The following is a 16,883-nucleotide window of genomic DNA, read 5'->3' on the forward strand; positions in this document are numbered from 1 at the left end:
TCACTTCATCAGATGCATACTGTGGAAAGTGTAGAAGATCTTTTTATACACAGAGACCGTGAAAAAATACCTCCTCCCACCCCACTCTCCTGCTGGTAATAGCTTATCTAAAGTGATCACTCTCCTTACAATGTGTATGATAATCAAGTTGGGCCATTTCCAGCACAAATCCAGGTTTTCTCACCCACCCCCCCTCCAAAAACCACACACACAAACTCACTCTCCTGCGGGTAATAGCTTATACAAAGTGACCACTCTCCTACAATAAGAAAAGGAGTACTTGTGGCACCTTAGAGACTAACCAATTTATTTGAGCATAAGCTTTCGTGAGCTACAGCTCACTTCATCGGATGCACAAACTCACACGAACTCACTCTCCTGCTGGCAATAGCTCATCCAAACTCTCACAAATCTTGGGAGACAGGCCAGTCCTTGCCTACAGACAGCCCCCCAACCTGAAGCAAATACTCACCAGCAACCACATACCACACAACAGAACCACTAACCCAGGAACCTATCCTTGCAACAAAGCCCGTTGCCAACTGTGCCCACATATCTATTCAGGGGACACCATCACAGGGCCTAATAACATCAGCCACACTATCAGAGGCTCGTTCACCTGCACATCCACCAATGTGATATATGCCATCATGTGCCAGCAATGCCCCTCTGCCATGGACATTGGTCAAACTGGACAGCTCTACGTAAAAGAATAAATGGACACAAATCAGATGTCAAGAATTATAACATTCATAAACCAGTCGGAGAACACTTCAATCTCTCTGGTCACACAATTACAGACATGAAGGTCGCTATCTTACAACAAAAAAACTTCAAATCCAGACTCCAGCGAGAAACTGCTGAATTGGAATTCATTTGCAAATTGGATACTATTAATTTAGGCTTGAATAGAGACTGGGAGTGGCTAAGTCATTATGCAAGGTAGCCTATTTCCCCTTGTTTTTTCCTACCCTCCTCCTCAGACGTTCTGGTTAAACTTGGATTTATGCTGGAAATGGCCCACCTTGATTATCATACACATTGTAAGGAGAGTGGTCAGTTTGGATGAGCTATTGCCAGCAGGAGAGTGAGTTTGTGTGCGGGGGGAGGGTGAGAAAACCTGGATTTGTGCTGGAAATGGCCCACCTTGATTATCATGCACATTGTAGGGAGAGTGATCACTTTGGATAAGCTATTACCAGCAGGAGAGTGAGTTTGTGTGTGTGTGTTTTGGAGGGGGGTGTGTCTGAGAAAACCTGGATTTGTGCTGGAAATGGCCCACCTTGATTATCATACACATTGTAAAGAGAGTGGTCACTTTGGATGGGCTATTACCAGCAGGAGAGTGAGTTTGGGGGGGGGGGGGCGGAGGGTGAGAAAACCTGGATTTGTGCTGGAAATGGCCCACCTTGATTATCATGCACATTGTAGGGAGAGTGGTTACTTTGGATGAGCTATTACCAGCAGGAGAGTGAGTTTGTGTGTGTATGGCGGGGGGGTGAGAAAACCTGGATTTGTGCTGGAAATGGCCCACCTTGATTATCATGCACATTGTAGGGAGAGTGGTCACTTTGGATGAGCTATTACCAGCAGGAGAGTGAGTTTGTGTGTGTATGGCAGGGGGGTGAGAAAACCTGGATTTGTGCTGGAAATGGCCCACCTTGATTATCATGCACATTGTAGGGAGAGTGGTCACTTTGGATAAGCTATTACCAGCAGGAGAGTGAGTTTGTGTGTGTGTTTTTTGGAGGGGTGTGTGTCTGAGGAAACCTGGATTTGTGCTGGAAATGGCCCACCTTGATTATCATACACATTGTAAAGAGAGTGGTCACTTTGGATGGGCTATTACCAGCAGGAGAGTGAGTTTGTGTGTGTGCGGGGTGGGGGGGGGCAGAGGTTGAGAAAACCTGGATTTGTGCTGGAAATGGCCCAACTTGATTATCATACACATTGTAAGGAGAGTGATCACTTTAGATAAGCTATTACCAGCAGGAGAGTGGCGTGGGGGGGAGGTATTTTTTCATGCTTTGTGTGTATATAAAAAGATCTTCTACACTTTCCACAGTATGCATCCGATGAAGTGAGCTGTAGCTCACGAAAGCTTATGCTCAAATAAATTGGTTAGTCTCTAAGGTGCCACAAGTCCTCCTTTTCTTTTTTCATAGCTGAGTTGACCTAAGTTTTAGGTATAGACCAGGCCTCAGCCTGATGGGGGAGCCTGGCTGGCCCAGCTGGCACTCTCGAACGATGAGAATTCTCTGGTCCTGATTCCCCACTGCCCGGCACCTGGTGCAGTATTTACCCCAGTGCATAGTGTGTGTAAAATGTTACCAAATCAGAATGGTGGTGTTTTTATACTCCCTTTGCATGGGGGCAAACTACACAGTGGTGAACTGGGCCTGATGGGTGAGTTCTGTTTGTACCCTGGAAAGGGGAGAACTGTGTGGTGGAGGTTGTTTTGTTTTTTCTGCTTGTAGTCTGGAGACAGGGGAAGGGGCTGACTGGGGGAATCCTTCTAAAACAAGATGAAACCCCACATCAAGGGAAGAACAGTATTTGGTTGGTTGGTTGGTTTGACCTACCCGCACTACAGGCGAGAGGAAACCCACCTTGCTACCCTTTCCTATAGCTTGGCTGGCACTTTAAAAGGTGTCCTGGTGCAGATTATCACCACAGGTTTCTTCTTTTTGATTCCCATCAGAAAACTCTGCCCCTTACAGGGACAACTACTTGGCCCTAATAATGTCCTTCACTCAGCACTTGAACATAGTCCCTCGCTAGAAGGCCCAGATGATGGCTTACTTAGACTTTGTTTTTTTCCATCTTTCCTTTTGAGTTCAGTGACGGAATCAAATACCACAGCTTCCCAATCACTACTGAACAGCGCATCATGGTCAAAGATGGGAGGTTGGAAGATCTAAGAGAACTAGCAACTGGGATTACCTCTCACAATTGGCGAACAATTTTACCTCTAACTTGAGACTAGACTCAGCTGTTAGATGGTATCTGGTGAATTTCCCTTTACAAGAGGGTTTTTTCTTTAAGTTGTAATGCAAAAGCTGCCTGACACCGTGACCTGGTGGTGATTTCAAAGGGGGTAATAAAGTGAAATAAATACCCATTCAACTGCTTTTAGTTATTATGGCCTTGAATCAGTCACTTCATCTCCTTGTGCAATTCAGTTGGAAAGCGAAGTTTAAAAAAAACAAACCTAGCTGGATACCAGATCTTATAGCTGAACAAAAGCTTTCCTGTGTGGGTACATGTGCAGAAAGTGTTTGTAGATATTATACTGAATGTAATTAAATGTACGCCTCCATCCTAGTAGGGCTTTTTCAAGAGAGTCAGACAAAGGAGAATTGGGAGGTCTAATTTGTTTGGAATGCTGAAGCGCCTTGGATAAATTGCATCCTCAGAGGCTATTAAATTAACTAAGTAGAGTCATAGGAATGAGAAGTCTTGGATCAGTTATTGAATAAAACATAAGTGCCTGAAGTGTGGGTGTGTACTGAACACTACTTGGTCATGTAGTGCTATCTCTGATCCTTGTTTCCAGCTACTTAATTGCATGGAATGGCAGTTAAAAATACATTAAATACCTTCTTAATAGTCCTTTTCCATGGAAGCAACTGCCATAGTTGCCAAAGGCATGTTATTCGATTACAAATGGGAGTGGAGGTGGCTCATGTGATCATAAACAAGAGGGAAGTGTCCATAAGACAATGCCCGTTAAGATGCGCTCCACACAAGGGAGAGAATTTGAGAGTCCCTGGTAAGATCAGTAATAGAAAATGGACCATCTGTTCCTATTTTTTATCTAGACGTTTGCTAGTTTTGAACCAGCAAAGCTGTTAAGCATGTGGTTTACTTTAAGCACATGAGTAGTCCCATCAAAGTCAATGAGACTTAAAGTTTTTGCTGAATCAGAGCCTATATGAATAACAAGAAAATCTGCAGCTACATTAGGATAAAAATCTGTAAGGACTATAATAAAACCTTGTATTTCAGAACATAAGCTGACCTCTTACTGCCTGGGGTTGGGAAAATAGTGCTTCCTTTGGCATGCAAGGCCCTGATCCAAAGTCCTTTGAAGAGTCTCATTAGGGCACAATTGTCCATTAAGGGACTTGCATCCATAGACTCTTTTCAAAGTGTTTAGAGTAGCAGGAAACACATAGTGCAGCCCAATTGCTGCAAAGGGGAAATGTATTATTGAATCATCGTGTTACCGTCTCAGTTTAATAGTGAAAAGCTGTAATTGACCGAATGCAACTGAGAAGAGGGAGATGAGAAAACATCAGTGGTGGTTTACTTGTGAGTCTTGCTAAGTACTGAGATGCTGTCACTCACATAGTGACTTTTAAAGGGCTATGTGTATGTTAAAACAGAGCGGATGGCAAAGGTGGCTCCTTGCACTGCATCAGGTGTTTCTTCTGTTCATACAAATGACAGGTCTATACAATTGGAGTATGGTGCACCTGAGCCTATTTCTCCTGTAGCTTCTTTGGAGGTTATTTTTAGACTCAGACTCTCTGTAGGGCATAAATGTCCAGTGCCCTCAGGTACAGTGTAGCTTCTTGAGAAAGTATTACATGAACTGGGCTAGCTGAAAGAGCTTGTGGGTTTTTCTCATAGTTGTGTAAGTCTTGAGAACTGAAGCATTTTTGCAATTAGTGAGTGGAAGGCAGTTTCCAGTTCTGTTCTCTGTTTCATATCACAGCTGCAAAAAAAAAAAAAAAAAAATTCTTTGCTTTCTTTAAAAAGGTGTTGTCAGTAAGTGGAAGCCTCAAGGCAGCAAAACAAATCATGACAAGCATGGAATTCTGCAACTCCACTCACCATTCTGGAGTGGTTAGGCTGATGGTGACATAGGCAGAAGCAACAAACTCTAGGTCATACCCTGTATCTTCTGAGTTCTCCAGTCTTACTCTACTTCATTGAGTCATAGAATCCCACACCTGCTCCTTCTGTGTAAATACCAAACAATGAACTGTTAGTAAATGTGACTGTTAGTAAATGTGGCTGAAGAACTTAGGGGAAGTGGAGTCTGGTTATCTTGCTGGGAACCTTCCTGATGTGCTGTTAGCAGGTTGGTTTGTCTCATGTTCACAGGACTCTGTCATCCAAGATGCTCAGTGAGGCTTCTGTTACTCACAAGTCTTCAGTGTCTGGAAGCCCAGATAGAGCTTTCTCAGCAGCTGTCATCCTATTGAAAAGGGAGGAAATCTCACCCTGGCTATTTCTTCATCAGATGCCTTCCAATGTCTTTTATTCCTAAACATATTTCATAAGTAAAACTTTGACTGAAGGAAGGGCCTTCATATCTTCCTCCCTTTCTTAAGACAAGCACACCAGCTATATCATGTAAGAAAGCATCTATTGTTAGCTTGCCACCCAAGGTCAAGCTATCTTGGTTCATGCAACCTCTAATAACATTCTCCTTAATGCCATGGACACAAATTATGAAAGCCTGACGGACATTGCTGAGAGTTTTAGCTCCATCTTCCCACTTTCCTCATTTGAGGTGATGGTAGGGTGCCCCAAACTGGCATAGGACAAGGATTCTGATGGATCTGAATTGGAGGATATCCCAAAGGAAGTACCTGAGTTATCTTGTATCTCTGATAGAGGATGTCAAGGTTCCTTCCCCACTCTGAACTCTAGGGTACAGATGTGGGGACCTGCATGAAAACCTGCTAAGCTTACTTTTCCCAGCTTAGGTTAAAACTTCCCCAAGGTACAAATTAATTTTACCCTTTGCCCTTGGAATTTCCACTCCCACCACCAAATTTTAACTGGGTTTACTGGGAAACGTAGTTTGGACACGTATTTCCCCCCAGAATCCTCCCAACCCTTGCACCCCACTTCCTGGGGAAGGTTTCAGAGTAACAGCCCTGTTAGTCTGTATTCGCAAAAAGAAAAGGAGTACTTGTGGCACCTTAGAGACTAACCAATTTATCTGAGCATAAGCTTTCGTGAGCTACAGCTCACTTCATTGGATGCATACTGTGGAAAGCACAGAAGATCTTTTTATACACACAAACCATGAAAAAATGGGTGTTTACCACTACAAAAGGTTTTCTCTCCCCCAACCCCACTCTCCTGTTGGTAATAGCTTATCTAAAGTGATCACTCTCCTTACAATGTGTATGATAATCAAGGTGGGCCATTTCCAGCACAAATCCAAGGTTTAACAAGAACGTCGGAAGTGCGGGGAATTCCACCATGATTTCAACAATTTCCATCCCACCATCAACCTCAGCCTGGTCCAGTCCCCACAAGAGGTCCACTTCCTGGACACTACAGTGCTAATAAACGATGGTCACATAAACACCACCCTATACCAGAAACATACTGACCGCTATCATAGAATCATAGAATATCAGGGTTGGAAGGGACCTCAGGAGGTCATCTAGTCCAACCCCCTGCTCAAAAGCAGGACCCATACCCAATTAAATCATCCCAGCCAGGGATTTGTCAAGCCTGACCTTAAAAACTTCTAAGGAAGGAGATTGCACCACCTCCCTAGGCAACGCATTCCAGTGTTTCACCACCCTCCTAGTGAAAAAGTTTTTCCTAATATCCAACCTAAACCTCCCCCAATGCAACTTGAGACCATTACTCCTTGTCCTGTCCTTTTCCACCACTGAGAATAGTCTAGAACCATCCTCTCTGGAACTACCTCTCAGGTAGTAGAAAGCAGCTATCAAATCCCCCCTCATTCTTCTCTTCTGCAGACTAAACAATCCCAGTTCCCTCAGCCTCTCCTCATAACTCATGTGTTCCAGACCCCTAATCATTTTTGTTGCCCTTCGCTAGACTCTCTCCAATTTATCCACATCCTTCTTGTAGTGTGGGGCCCAAAACTGGACACAGTACTCCAGATGAAGCCTCACCAATGTCGAATAGAGGGGGACGATCACGTCCCTCGATCTGCTCGCTATGCCCCTACTTATACATCCCAAAATGCCATTGGCCTTCTTGGCAACAAGGGCACACTGCTGGCTCATATCCAGCTTCTCGTCCACTGTCACCCCTAGGTCCTTTTCCGCAGAACTGCTGCCTAGCCATTCGGTCCCTAGTCTGTAGCTGTGCATTGGGTTCTTCCGTCCTAAGTGCAGGACCCTGCACTTATCCTTATTGAAGCTCATCAGATTTCTTTTGGCCCAATTCTCCAATTTGTCTAGGTCCCTCTGTATCCTATCCCTGCCCTCCAGCGTATCTACCACTCCTCCCAGTTTAGTATCATCCGCAAATTTGCTGAGAGTGCAATCCACACCATCCTCCAGATCATTTATGAAGATATTGAACAAAACCGGCCCCAGGACCGACCCCTGGGGCACTCCACTTGACACCGGCTGCCAACTAGACTAGCTATTCCTACCTACATGCCTCCAGCCTTCACCCTGACCACACCACACGATCCATTGTCCACAGCCAAGCTCTGCGATACAACCGCATTTGCTCCAACCCCTCAGACAGAGACAAACACCTACAAGATCTCTATCAAGCATTCTTACAACTACAATACCCACCTGCGGAAGTGAAGAAACAGATTGATAGAGCCAGAAGAGCTCCCAGAAGTCACCTACTACAGGACAGGCCTAACAAAGAAAATAACAGAACGCCACTAGCAGTCACCTTCAGCCCCCAACTAAAACCCCTCCAATGCATTATTAAGGATCTACAACCTATCCTGAAGGATGACCCAACACTCTCACAAATCTTGGGAGACAGGCCAGTCCTTGCCTACAGACAGCCCCCCAACCTGAAGCAAATACTCACCAACAACCACATACCACACAACAGAACCACTAACCCAGGAACCTATCCTTGCAACAAAGTCCGTTGCCAACTGTGCCCACATATCTATTCAGGGGACACCATCATAGGGCCTAATCACATCAGCCACACTATCAGAGGCTCGTTCACCTGCACATCTACCAATGCGATATATGCCATCATGTGCCAGCAATGCCCCTCTGCCATGGACATTGGTCAAACTGGACAGTCTCTACGTAAAAGAATAAATGGACACAAATCAGATGTCAAGAATTATAGCATTCATAAACCAGTCGGAGAACACTTCAATCTCTCTGGTCACACAATTACAGACATGAAAGTTGCGATATTACAACAAAAAAACTTCAAATCCAGACTCCAGCGAGAGACTGTTGAATTGGAATTCATTTGCAAATTGGATACAATTAACTTAGGCTTGAATAGAGTATAGTGGTCAATATGTTTCCGGTATAGGGTGGTGTTTATGTGACCATCGCTTATTAGCACCGTAGTGTCCAGGAAGTGGATCTCTTGTGTGGACTGGTCCAGGCTGAGGTTGATGGTGGGATGGAAATTGTTGAAATCATGGTGGAATTCCTCAAGGGCTTCTTTTCCATGGGTCCAGATGATGAAGATGTCATCAATGTAGCGCAAGTAGAGTAGGGGCATTAGGGGACGAGAGCTGAGGAAGCGTTGTTCTAAGTCAGCCATAAAAATGGGGCCATGCGGGTACCCATAGCAGTGCCGCTGATTTGAAGGTATACATTGTCCCCAAATGTGAAATAGTTATGGGTGAGGATAAAGTCACAAAGTTCAGCCACCAGGTTTGCCATGACATTATTAGGGATACTGTTCCTGATGGCTTGTAGTCCATCTTTGTGTGGAATGTTGGTGTAGAGGGCTTCTACATCCATAGTGGCCAGGATGGTGTTTTCAGGAAGATCACCGATGGATTGTAGTTTCCTCAGGAAGTCAGTGGTGTCTCGAAGATAGCTGGGAGTGCTGGTAGCATAGGGCCTGAGGAGGGAGGAGTCTACATAGCCAGATGATACTGCTGTCAGGGTGCCGATGCCTGAGATGATTGGGCGTCCAGCATTTCCAGGTTTATGGATCTTGGGTATCAGATAGAATACCCCAGGTCGGGGTTCCAGGCGTGTGTCTGTGCAGATTTCTTCTTGTGCTTTTTCAGGGAGTTTCTTGAGCAAATGCTGTAGTTTCTTTTGGTAACCCTCAGTTTCTGTTTAACTAGCCTAATGTTTGTGTAGTTTCCTTTTTTGAAGTTAAATGCTAGTGTGGTGGGTTTTTTTGGTATTTTCTTCCCTACAAGGATGTTAAATTTAATTACATTATGGTCGCTATTACTGAGGGGCTCAGCTCTAGTCACCTCTTGGACCAGATCCTGTGTGTCACGTAGGACTAAATCAAGAATTGCCTCTCCCCTTCCAGGTTCCAGGACTAGCTCGCTGCTCTAAGAAGCAGTGATTTATGGTGTCTAGAAATTTTATCTCTGCATCCCGTCATGAGGTGACATGTACCCAGTCAATATGGGGATAGCTGAAATCCCCCATTATTATTATTGGGTTTTCATGTGTGTGTTTTTGTAGCCTCTCTAATATTTTTGAGCATTTCACAATCACCATCCTGGTCAGGTGGTCAGGAGTATATTCCTACTGCTTTATTCTTATTATTCAAGCATGGAATTTCTATCCATAGAGATTCTATGGTACAGTTTAACTTAAGATTTTTATTATATTTGACTCTCCGCTTTCTCTCACATATAGTGCCACTCCCCTACCAGCACAACCTACTCTCATTCCTATGTATTTTGTACCCTCTTATTACCGTGGCCCATTGACTATCATTGTGTGGCTAGTGAATTGGCACATGAAGGTAAGCCTCCCTCAGGTTGACTGATGAACGCTAATCTCTCTGGCAAATCACCGCCAGTATCGAATTCAAGGTCTCCATCTTGAACCTGGTCCTCCTTATGAACTTGTTCAGGTGTTAAGTCCAACACCACTCTAGCCTCCCCGAATCTCTTGGGTACCAGAAATAAGATTGAGTAATGGCTGGAAAACATCTCCTCTGCCTCAGGAACTCTCTCTCTCTGTTATACCTATTTGCAAATGATTGTCTGTGGCCTTCTGCATATTCTGCATCTTTTGAGGATAGTGGAGAAGGGAGAAAACGATGATTCGGACTCTGTGAAAAGTTTGCCATTCCTTTGTCGAGCCACATCCAGGACTGATCTATCCACCATTGAGAGAGGCCACTGGTCCTTGCATTTTAATATCCTCCCCTTCCCCCCCCGTCCCCTGGGAGGTGCTTGATGGACCTCTCCTGACTGCAGTCAGAGGTTACTTCTAGTGTTGGAATTTGCATTGAGGAAAGAAGATCTCTTCCCTTTCTGGCTTAGACTTGTTTCATCAGCTTTTGTTGTAGCCTCGCTTTTTGTGCTTTGAGAAGTAGCCGTGAAAAGGATACTTTGGCCTGTAGTAAGGCTGGCTATTCCTTTTCTCACTCAGGCTTCTATAAGGGCTGACTCACACCTGGTTAAAGCTGGCAGATAAATTTAGTCAGAAATAAGTGGTGGGCCAGGGGGCCCCTTGCTGCCTGCTTGTTCCTCCACCTCTGGGCTGCTCTCCCTTTGAGCCCTCTGAGGCTGACTCCATGAAACTTGGTTGACCCTCAGTGAGCAGGGTCCTGTTAGCCTGGCAGCTGTGGAATGGCTGACTGCAGCTTAAGTGGGGTCTGGTTAGCCTAGGCCTTTCCCCCGCCCCGCCCTCCTTTCCTGCCAACCTTTCTATTCCTTTGATTGCTCATGAAGTGTTCTGCCAGAGAGGCCTGCCCAGACATGCTACGCTCCAAGCTGCTGCTGCCAGGGACCTCCCTATCCGAAGGGGTTTCAAGCAACCCAGCTAAACAGCCCCATACTGCTTTGAATCCTGCTTGGTTGTTTTGTTTCCTTGCTGCCTTCTGCCCGTCAGAGTTGGCAGCAACAAGGGCCGGGTTCAATATCTAGGGGATCCATTCCAATAACACAATGCAAACCAGCTCGAGCCCCCACCCAGTGACCTGGGACAAATATATACCACCCCCGCTGGGCGCCTCTAAGAGGCAATACTTCCCCTCTCGCAAGCACATAGTCTGAGTGTAGCAAAAAGCCTTTTAATAACAGAGAGAAACAATGTGGCATTATGTTGGGGAAACACCACCAACAGGATTCATAACACAACCCATGAGCAAAAAAAACCCACCCCAGGCAAATTGGGGCATGCCCCTTTCCCTTTGGTTCTTGAGTCCAGCAACCCCAAATCACCCAAAGTCCCAAAAGTCCAGTGACCCAAAAGTCTCTGTCCCTGGTCAGGGCAGCCCCAGAGTTCGAAAGTTTATCTGCGGAGCTTTACCTCCCAACCTGGGTGGAGATGGGACGGGGGTAAGAGGCACCTTACATGATCTGAAGCTGACCACCCCACAGCTCCATAGGCCTTCGCTCCGCCAGCTGCCCCACGAATTCCTTCGCTTAGCTCCACTCCGTGGCCCACAAGTAGCTCCCGCCATCCCATGAACTGCTCCACCAGCCTGTCCACAAGGCACTCCAGCCGTCCTGCAAACTGCTCCACACTACGTCTTCAGGCTCCCCCACTGCTTAACACAACGCTCAGTGATTTCAGCTCTTAGTCAGTTCAGCTCTTTGGTGAATTCAGCTTGTAGTAGGGGAGCCTCAGTACTGGTACACTGTTAGCCCAAAGTGAGCTCAGCGCCTGTAACTAGACTCCTAATGAAATCAAAATTAGCTCTGATATTCCACAGTGGAGAGAGGAGGAACTGCAATTAGCATGTAAGGCCCTCACCAAGGGGCCCATGCCACCAAGTATTAATACTTGTCCCCAGCCTCTCTCAATTAACAGAGTTTTGCAACCCATGACCCTTGCCTAGCGAGTGCCACTTAGTTGATGGTGAGTCCCTACATCATAACAAAAGGCCAAGTACAGTTCCAAGCACAGTTCCCATAATCAGGGTAATAACAATTTATTCTTCCTGCCCCAATAACAGAGACACTGGGGATCCCACAGCAGCCAAAGTGACCACTTGGGCAGCTATGGCCTCATTCTAGGCGGGGTGGGTGTGCCTATGCAAATGAGATCAGCCCCTGAAGTTCTTTTCCACAACTTGCCACACCTCACCACCAGATGTCAGGGTGGAGCTCATCCTAACACTGCTTACAGATGCATAATTCCTAACTTCCTAAGGGATCGAGACCGAACTGCCCAGCAAGGGGGTGGGGGGAGATGATGAGATCTGCGCTATGCAGGGACGCATGCCACAAGTGGTCTTCTGTGCCACTCCTTGCTCCATCTGTGGTGGATTCGGCCACTCTTGCTTATGGTTTTCCCACACCAGGCCACTGTCCTCTGGCACAAGCACCTCTGGTGGTTGGATGGCTCTCTTCGTTTTCCTATCATCCTTCGAGACAGCCGCAGCCTGGTTGTCTGACTCCCCAAGGTGGGGAACTCATGTGGACCTGATGCCTGGGTCAGAGAAGGGTGCCAAAGCAAATCCTTCCCAGTCCCAGCAGATGAGAAGGCCGGAATGCATAAGGTGCAAACCTCTCCTCCTGCACCTTCTGGCAGGGGAACAGAGTGGAAGGGACAGAGCCTTGGTCTCCTCTTTAGACCTTTCTCCGCCATCCAGCGGTGTGGGGTGCACTGTGATAACTCCAGACAGGAGAAACACAGCCTCTTAAGCCCCCCGCCCCTTTTTAGGGTGACCAATATGTCCAAATTAGACCAAATATTATCCCACATTACTAATTAATGTTCTGCCTATCGCAGTAAATGCTGGATTCCACTACCCTGCCAGTAGCTACCAGAGGCAGAACAAAACCAAGGGAGTGTCTGGAAGGTGGGGGCTAGTCTTTCATCAGCCATCCAGACAGCTTTGATTCTGTCCCCTACAGCTACAGACAGGCAATGACCCACGCTGAGGACCTGTGGCTCTGACCCTGAGAGAGAATTTGAAAATAATTATTTTTTCCTGTTCATTGTAGCATTTGCCCTTTTGCAAATGTCAATTCCCCCTCTGCTGCCCCATCCCTGTATTTCCAAGGGAGCACAGAGTCCGTTTGGATGATGACTGTTTAGTTAACAACAACTCACATTGCTTTTAGGGCCTGATTTCTTTCAGAAGTGCTGAACCCCCACAATCCCTGGCTGAAGTTAGTGGCTCTCCTGTGAACCTCCGTCCTTTTTGCCTTTATGAGGCATGAAATATATTGTGTCTGTTCCTCATTGGAACAACATCCATTTGCACCACCTGAGGATCTGGCCTATTCTTTCTTTTGGCCCAGCCTCATCGATTAGTGCCCCACACAATTCTCTGTTTGCTAGCTCATTGCCCCTGCAGAAGAAGCACAAAACATGGGGCTATTGTAGGGTCTGCAGAACTGGTAATTTGTGTATATTGTTTAGCCTTGGCAGCAATGTGTTAGATCAGGGGTTCTCAAACTTCATTGCACTGTGACCCACCTCTGACAATAAAAATTACTGCAGGACCCCAGGAGGGGGGACCAAAGTCTGAGCCTGCCCCAGTCTCACCACCCCATGGTGGGGGGACCTGCAACCTGAGTCCCACGACCCATGGCCAAAGCTGAAGCCCTAGGGCATTGGCTTCAGCCACAGGCAGTTGGGCTCAGGCTTCAGCTTCAGCCCAGGCCCCAGCAAGTCTAAACCAGTCCTGGTGACCCTGTTAAAACAGCATTGCGACCCACTTTGGGAACCGCTGTATTAGATTATAATACATTCTTGACAGGTCAGAAAACGAGTTTAAGGACTTGACATTGACTCTTTAAGGTATTTACCACCTACATTTTTGTATGTGTATTTCTGCTCTCAGGGCAATGTCTGCTGTGTGGTTACATGTTGGACAATGTGGCAATCAGATTGGCGAGGAGTGGTGGCAGATCCTAACCAGTGAGAAGGTGCCGCATGCAGAGGCTGACAGGTATGGTAACTCTGCAGTTCTAAGGAGGAAACCAGTTTTAAGCTACTCATGAGCCTACGCCTGCTAGTACTTGGAGTCAAATGAGTTAATTGATCCATCCCTGCTCTTAACAGAGGGTAATCTTAGGAGTTCTGCACTCTCTGTGCAACTGGCAGTCCTATCACAAGGCCGCATGCACCCTTGCGGAGTGCTCCTAGCTTTATATTTCTGATAACAGTAAGATCATTGTTCTAGTTCACTTTCCACAGACCATTTTAAATACCAGAATGCTGCAAGGTGGGGCAGAGGGATTAATGCTGTTGATCAAAACCTTCCCTTGCTGGCCTCCGATCAAAGGCAGGTATTCCCCCTGCCAGCATGTTTGAGCCAAAGGAAGGGTATGTAAAACTCTGGGTTTAGAGTCCAAATTCCAATATAAATATGAACAAATGTAACTGTTTCTACCCTTTGATGGAAGTACCCCTGGAACTGCTCTAAGTACTCCTGGGAGAATTCTGCGCCACTGCGCATGTGCAGAATTTATGTCACCCGCAGAATTCTTTGCTTCCCCACAGAAAAATGACTTTCTGATGGGGAAGCAAAGGGGAGCCACAAGAGCGGTCATGCAGACCTCCCCAGCATTATGTTTTGGGTGCCCAGGGAAGCTGGCAGAGAGGTAAATCACGGTGGGGCAGGGGGCGGGACTGGGAAAGACCCAGCTGGTGGCTCCTACCCCACGCCAGGCTCAGCTGCTAGTCCCAGCTGGGCTGGGGAGGATAGGACTTCCTTTTCCCCTGCACGGCATCCAGGGCCAGGTCAGACCCACCCCCAGATTTCTCCCCAAGCTGCAGGAAGCTCTGCAAACTCCTCCCCCGCCCCAGTTTCCTACACCCATCACTCCTCAGTTGCAGCGGAAGGTATCCCTGTACAGGGAGCTGTACCCCCATCCACCCAACTCCCATGCATCCAGTCCTGTCATACCCAGACTCTTCCACCAAGCCTCAGCCCCCTGCACTCAGAACCCCCCCCCCATGAGCCCCACTCCCCCTACATTTCAACCACCCTGACAAGGCACCCTCACCTGGATCCCCACCCCACCGACCCCCAACCAGCTGCACCTGGATCCCCACCCCACTGAGCCTCCCTCCCCCAGCATCTGGACCCCCCACTGAGCTCCCACACACCCAGACCCCCCTGCCAAGCTCTATCCCCCTCACACCCAGACCACCTCCCACTGAGCCCCAACCACCTTCACCAGGACCCGCTGCAGAGTCCCATTTCCATTGCACCCAGAACCCCCCACCAAGGCCCTGTGCATCCAGATCACCCCCACACCCGGATCCCCCACTGAGCTGCCCGCACCCAGATTGCCCCACACAGGACCCTCTCAACCCAAACCTGGATCCAGCACACTAAGCCCCTCCACACTTGGATCCTGCCTTGCTGAGCCTGTCTGCCCACACCTGGTACAACTGGCAAGGAGGGGTAGGGGCCTGGGGTGTTTCTGGGGCAGGCCCAGTCCTTGTGCTGTGTCATGGTTGGGTGCAGCCTCACCACTGAGTCCATGTCCCAGGGCGGGAGCTGTACCGTGATCTCCCACCTCTGTGCAGCCAGTGGCCGGTGCTCCCCAATGCCATGCTGGAGCCTAAATATTTATTTGACAAATAAAATTTGCAGAACTTTGCAGAATTTTTATTTTTTTGGTGCAGAATTTTTAATTGTTTGGCACAGAATGCCCTCAGGAGTAACTGAGAAGTAACAGCTACCTAGAAAAGAGAAATGGAGAAGATAGAGTAGGTCATCCAGCCCATCTTCCCAGGGCAGGGCAGGACTGTTCCCTGAGTTCAGAAAGGATTTGCTGTGGGGATCAGAGTTGTTGGGAGTCCACTTGCAGTGTATTTACCAAGTCACCTTCAGGAATGGACGCTCTTGAACTCCTGTGCTGAGCACCCTGCTAGGTGGAGTCCAGATCAGGTTTCAGGGAAGAGGGCTCCCCATACACACAGCTCGTGTCCTTTTCAGATATCCGTTTTGCTCCCCCGATGGAAAGCTAAGTGCTATCTGTGTGGACAGTGAACCCAAAGTGGTGAGGAAGCTGCAGAAACGAGTCAGGAGAGGGTAAGAAAACAGTGGCTTGTCTCATTCGTTTGAAACCCAGGCTGAAGTCCCAGCGCACGGCTGCCCTGGTACTAGGTGCCATATACAATAATTAACTGGTACACTAAATAAATCAAATCAGTAGTCCCTGGTGCAATACCTCCCAGTGCGCTGACTGCACGGGCTTACTCCTCCCTGGTCTTTCCTGCCCCCTATAGGATTATGTGTGCCTGGTGGGAGCACAGAGGTTGCAAGGAGCTGGGTTGCATCTTGCGTACACATACATACACACACACACACCCCTCGTACATCCCTGGGGCAAGGGGCCGAGAGAAGTCTAGGCCTCTGTTTGCTTCCCCCTGCCTCCCAAGAGAATCTTCTAGACTTCCCCTTGTCAAGTTGGTAAAACTGCTCAAGAGTCGTGTGTGAAAGGCTCAGTGTGATTGTCCTCCGCACAGACTAGATCCTAACTCCTCTCCCAGCTCTTTCAGGGAGACCAATCTTATCGTGGGGAAGCGAGGAAGAGGCAACAACTGGGCTTATGGTAAGAGTCCATCTTTCAGTTCCCCCTCGCTGAAATGTTTCTGGGTGTGGAAGAAGTCCATCAAGGTTTGAAAAAAATACGTATCTGCAGTGCAGCTCTGAGCCACCTGCTTCCTAAGGCAGCTCCCCCCTCACGCCTGCGGCTGCAACATACATGCGCCATTGTGCTCTGCTGGAAGCAATGGCAAGGAAAGCTGCTCCTCTCTCGTTATAACTGATCAGATTCGGCTGCTGGTGTGCAAGACCACAGCCTATCAGTCTTGTCTCGCTGCTTCCTTGTACTCCCATGTCCACCTGTCTGTGTCAATCTCTTGTCTTGTACTTCAGTTGTGAGCTCCTTTTGTCAGGGACTGTCGTCTTGTTCGGTTTGTATGGTGCCTACCACAATGGGGTCTTGGTCCATGACTGGCGTTCCTACATGTTATGATGATTTAGTTGGGGATCGGTCCTGCTTTGAGCAGGGGGTTGGACTAGATGAC

General features: G+C 47.5%; 1 protein-coding gene across 1 annotated transcript in view; it reads left to right on the plus strand.

The window, feature by feature from the left end:
* LOC140906191 (tubulin beta-4B chain) overlaps window positions 1-16,883 on the plus strand; it is a 61,424-nt gene that overhangs the window by 35,557 nt on the left and 8,984 nt on the right. Inside the window, exons 3-5 of the mRNA XM_073329685.2 lie at window positions 13,678-13,785; window positions 15,787-15,882; window positions 16,344-16,405. Coding sequence (XP_073185786.1) covers window positions 13,678-13,785; window positions 15,787-15,882; window positions 16,344-16,405 — 266 coding nt within the window. The remainder of the gene's footprint in view (window positions 1-13,677; window positions 13,786-15,786; window positions 15,883-16,343; window positions 16,406-16,883) is intronic.

This window comes from Lepidochelys kempii, chromosome 2, assembly GCF_965140285.1.
Source record: "Lepidochelys kempii isolate rLepKem1 chromosome 2, rLepKem1.hap1, whole genome shotgun sequence".
NCBI classification, from domain to species: Eukaryota; Metazoa; Chordata; order Testudines; family Cheloniidae; genus Lepidochelys; species Lepidochelys kempii.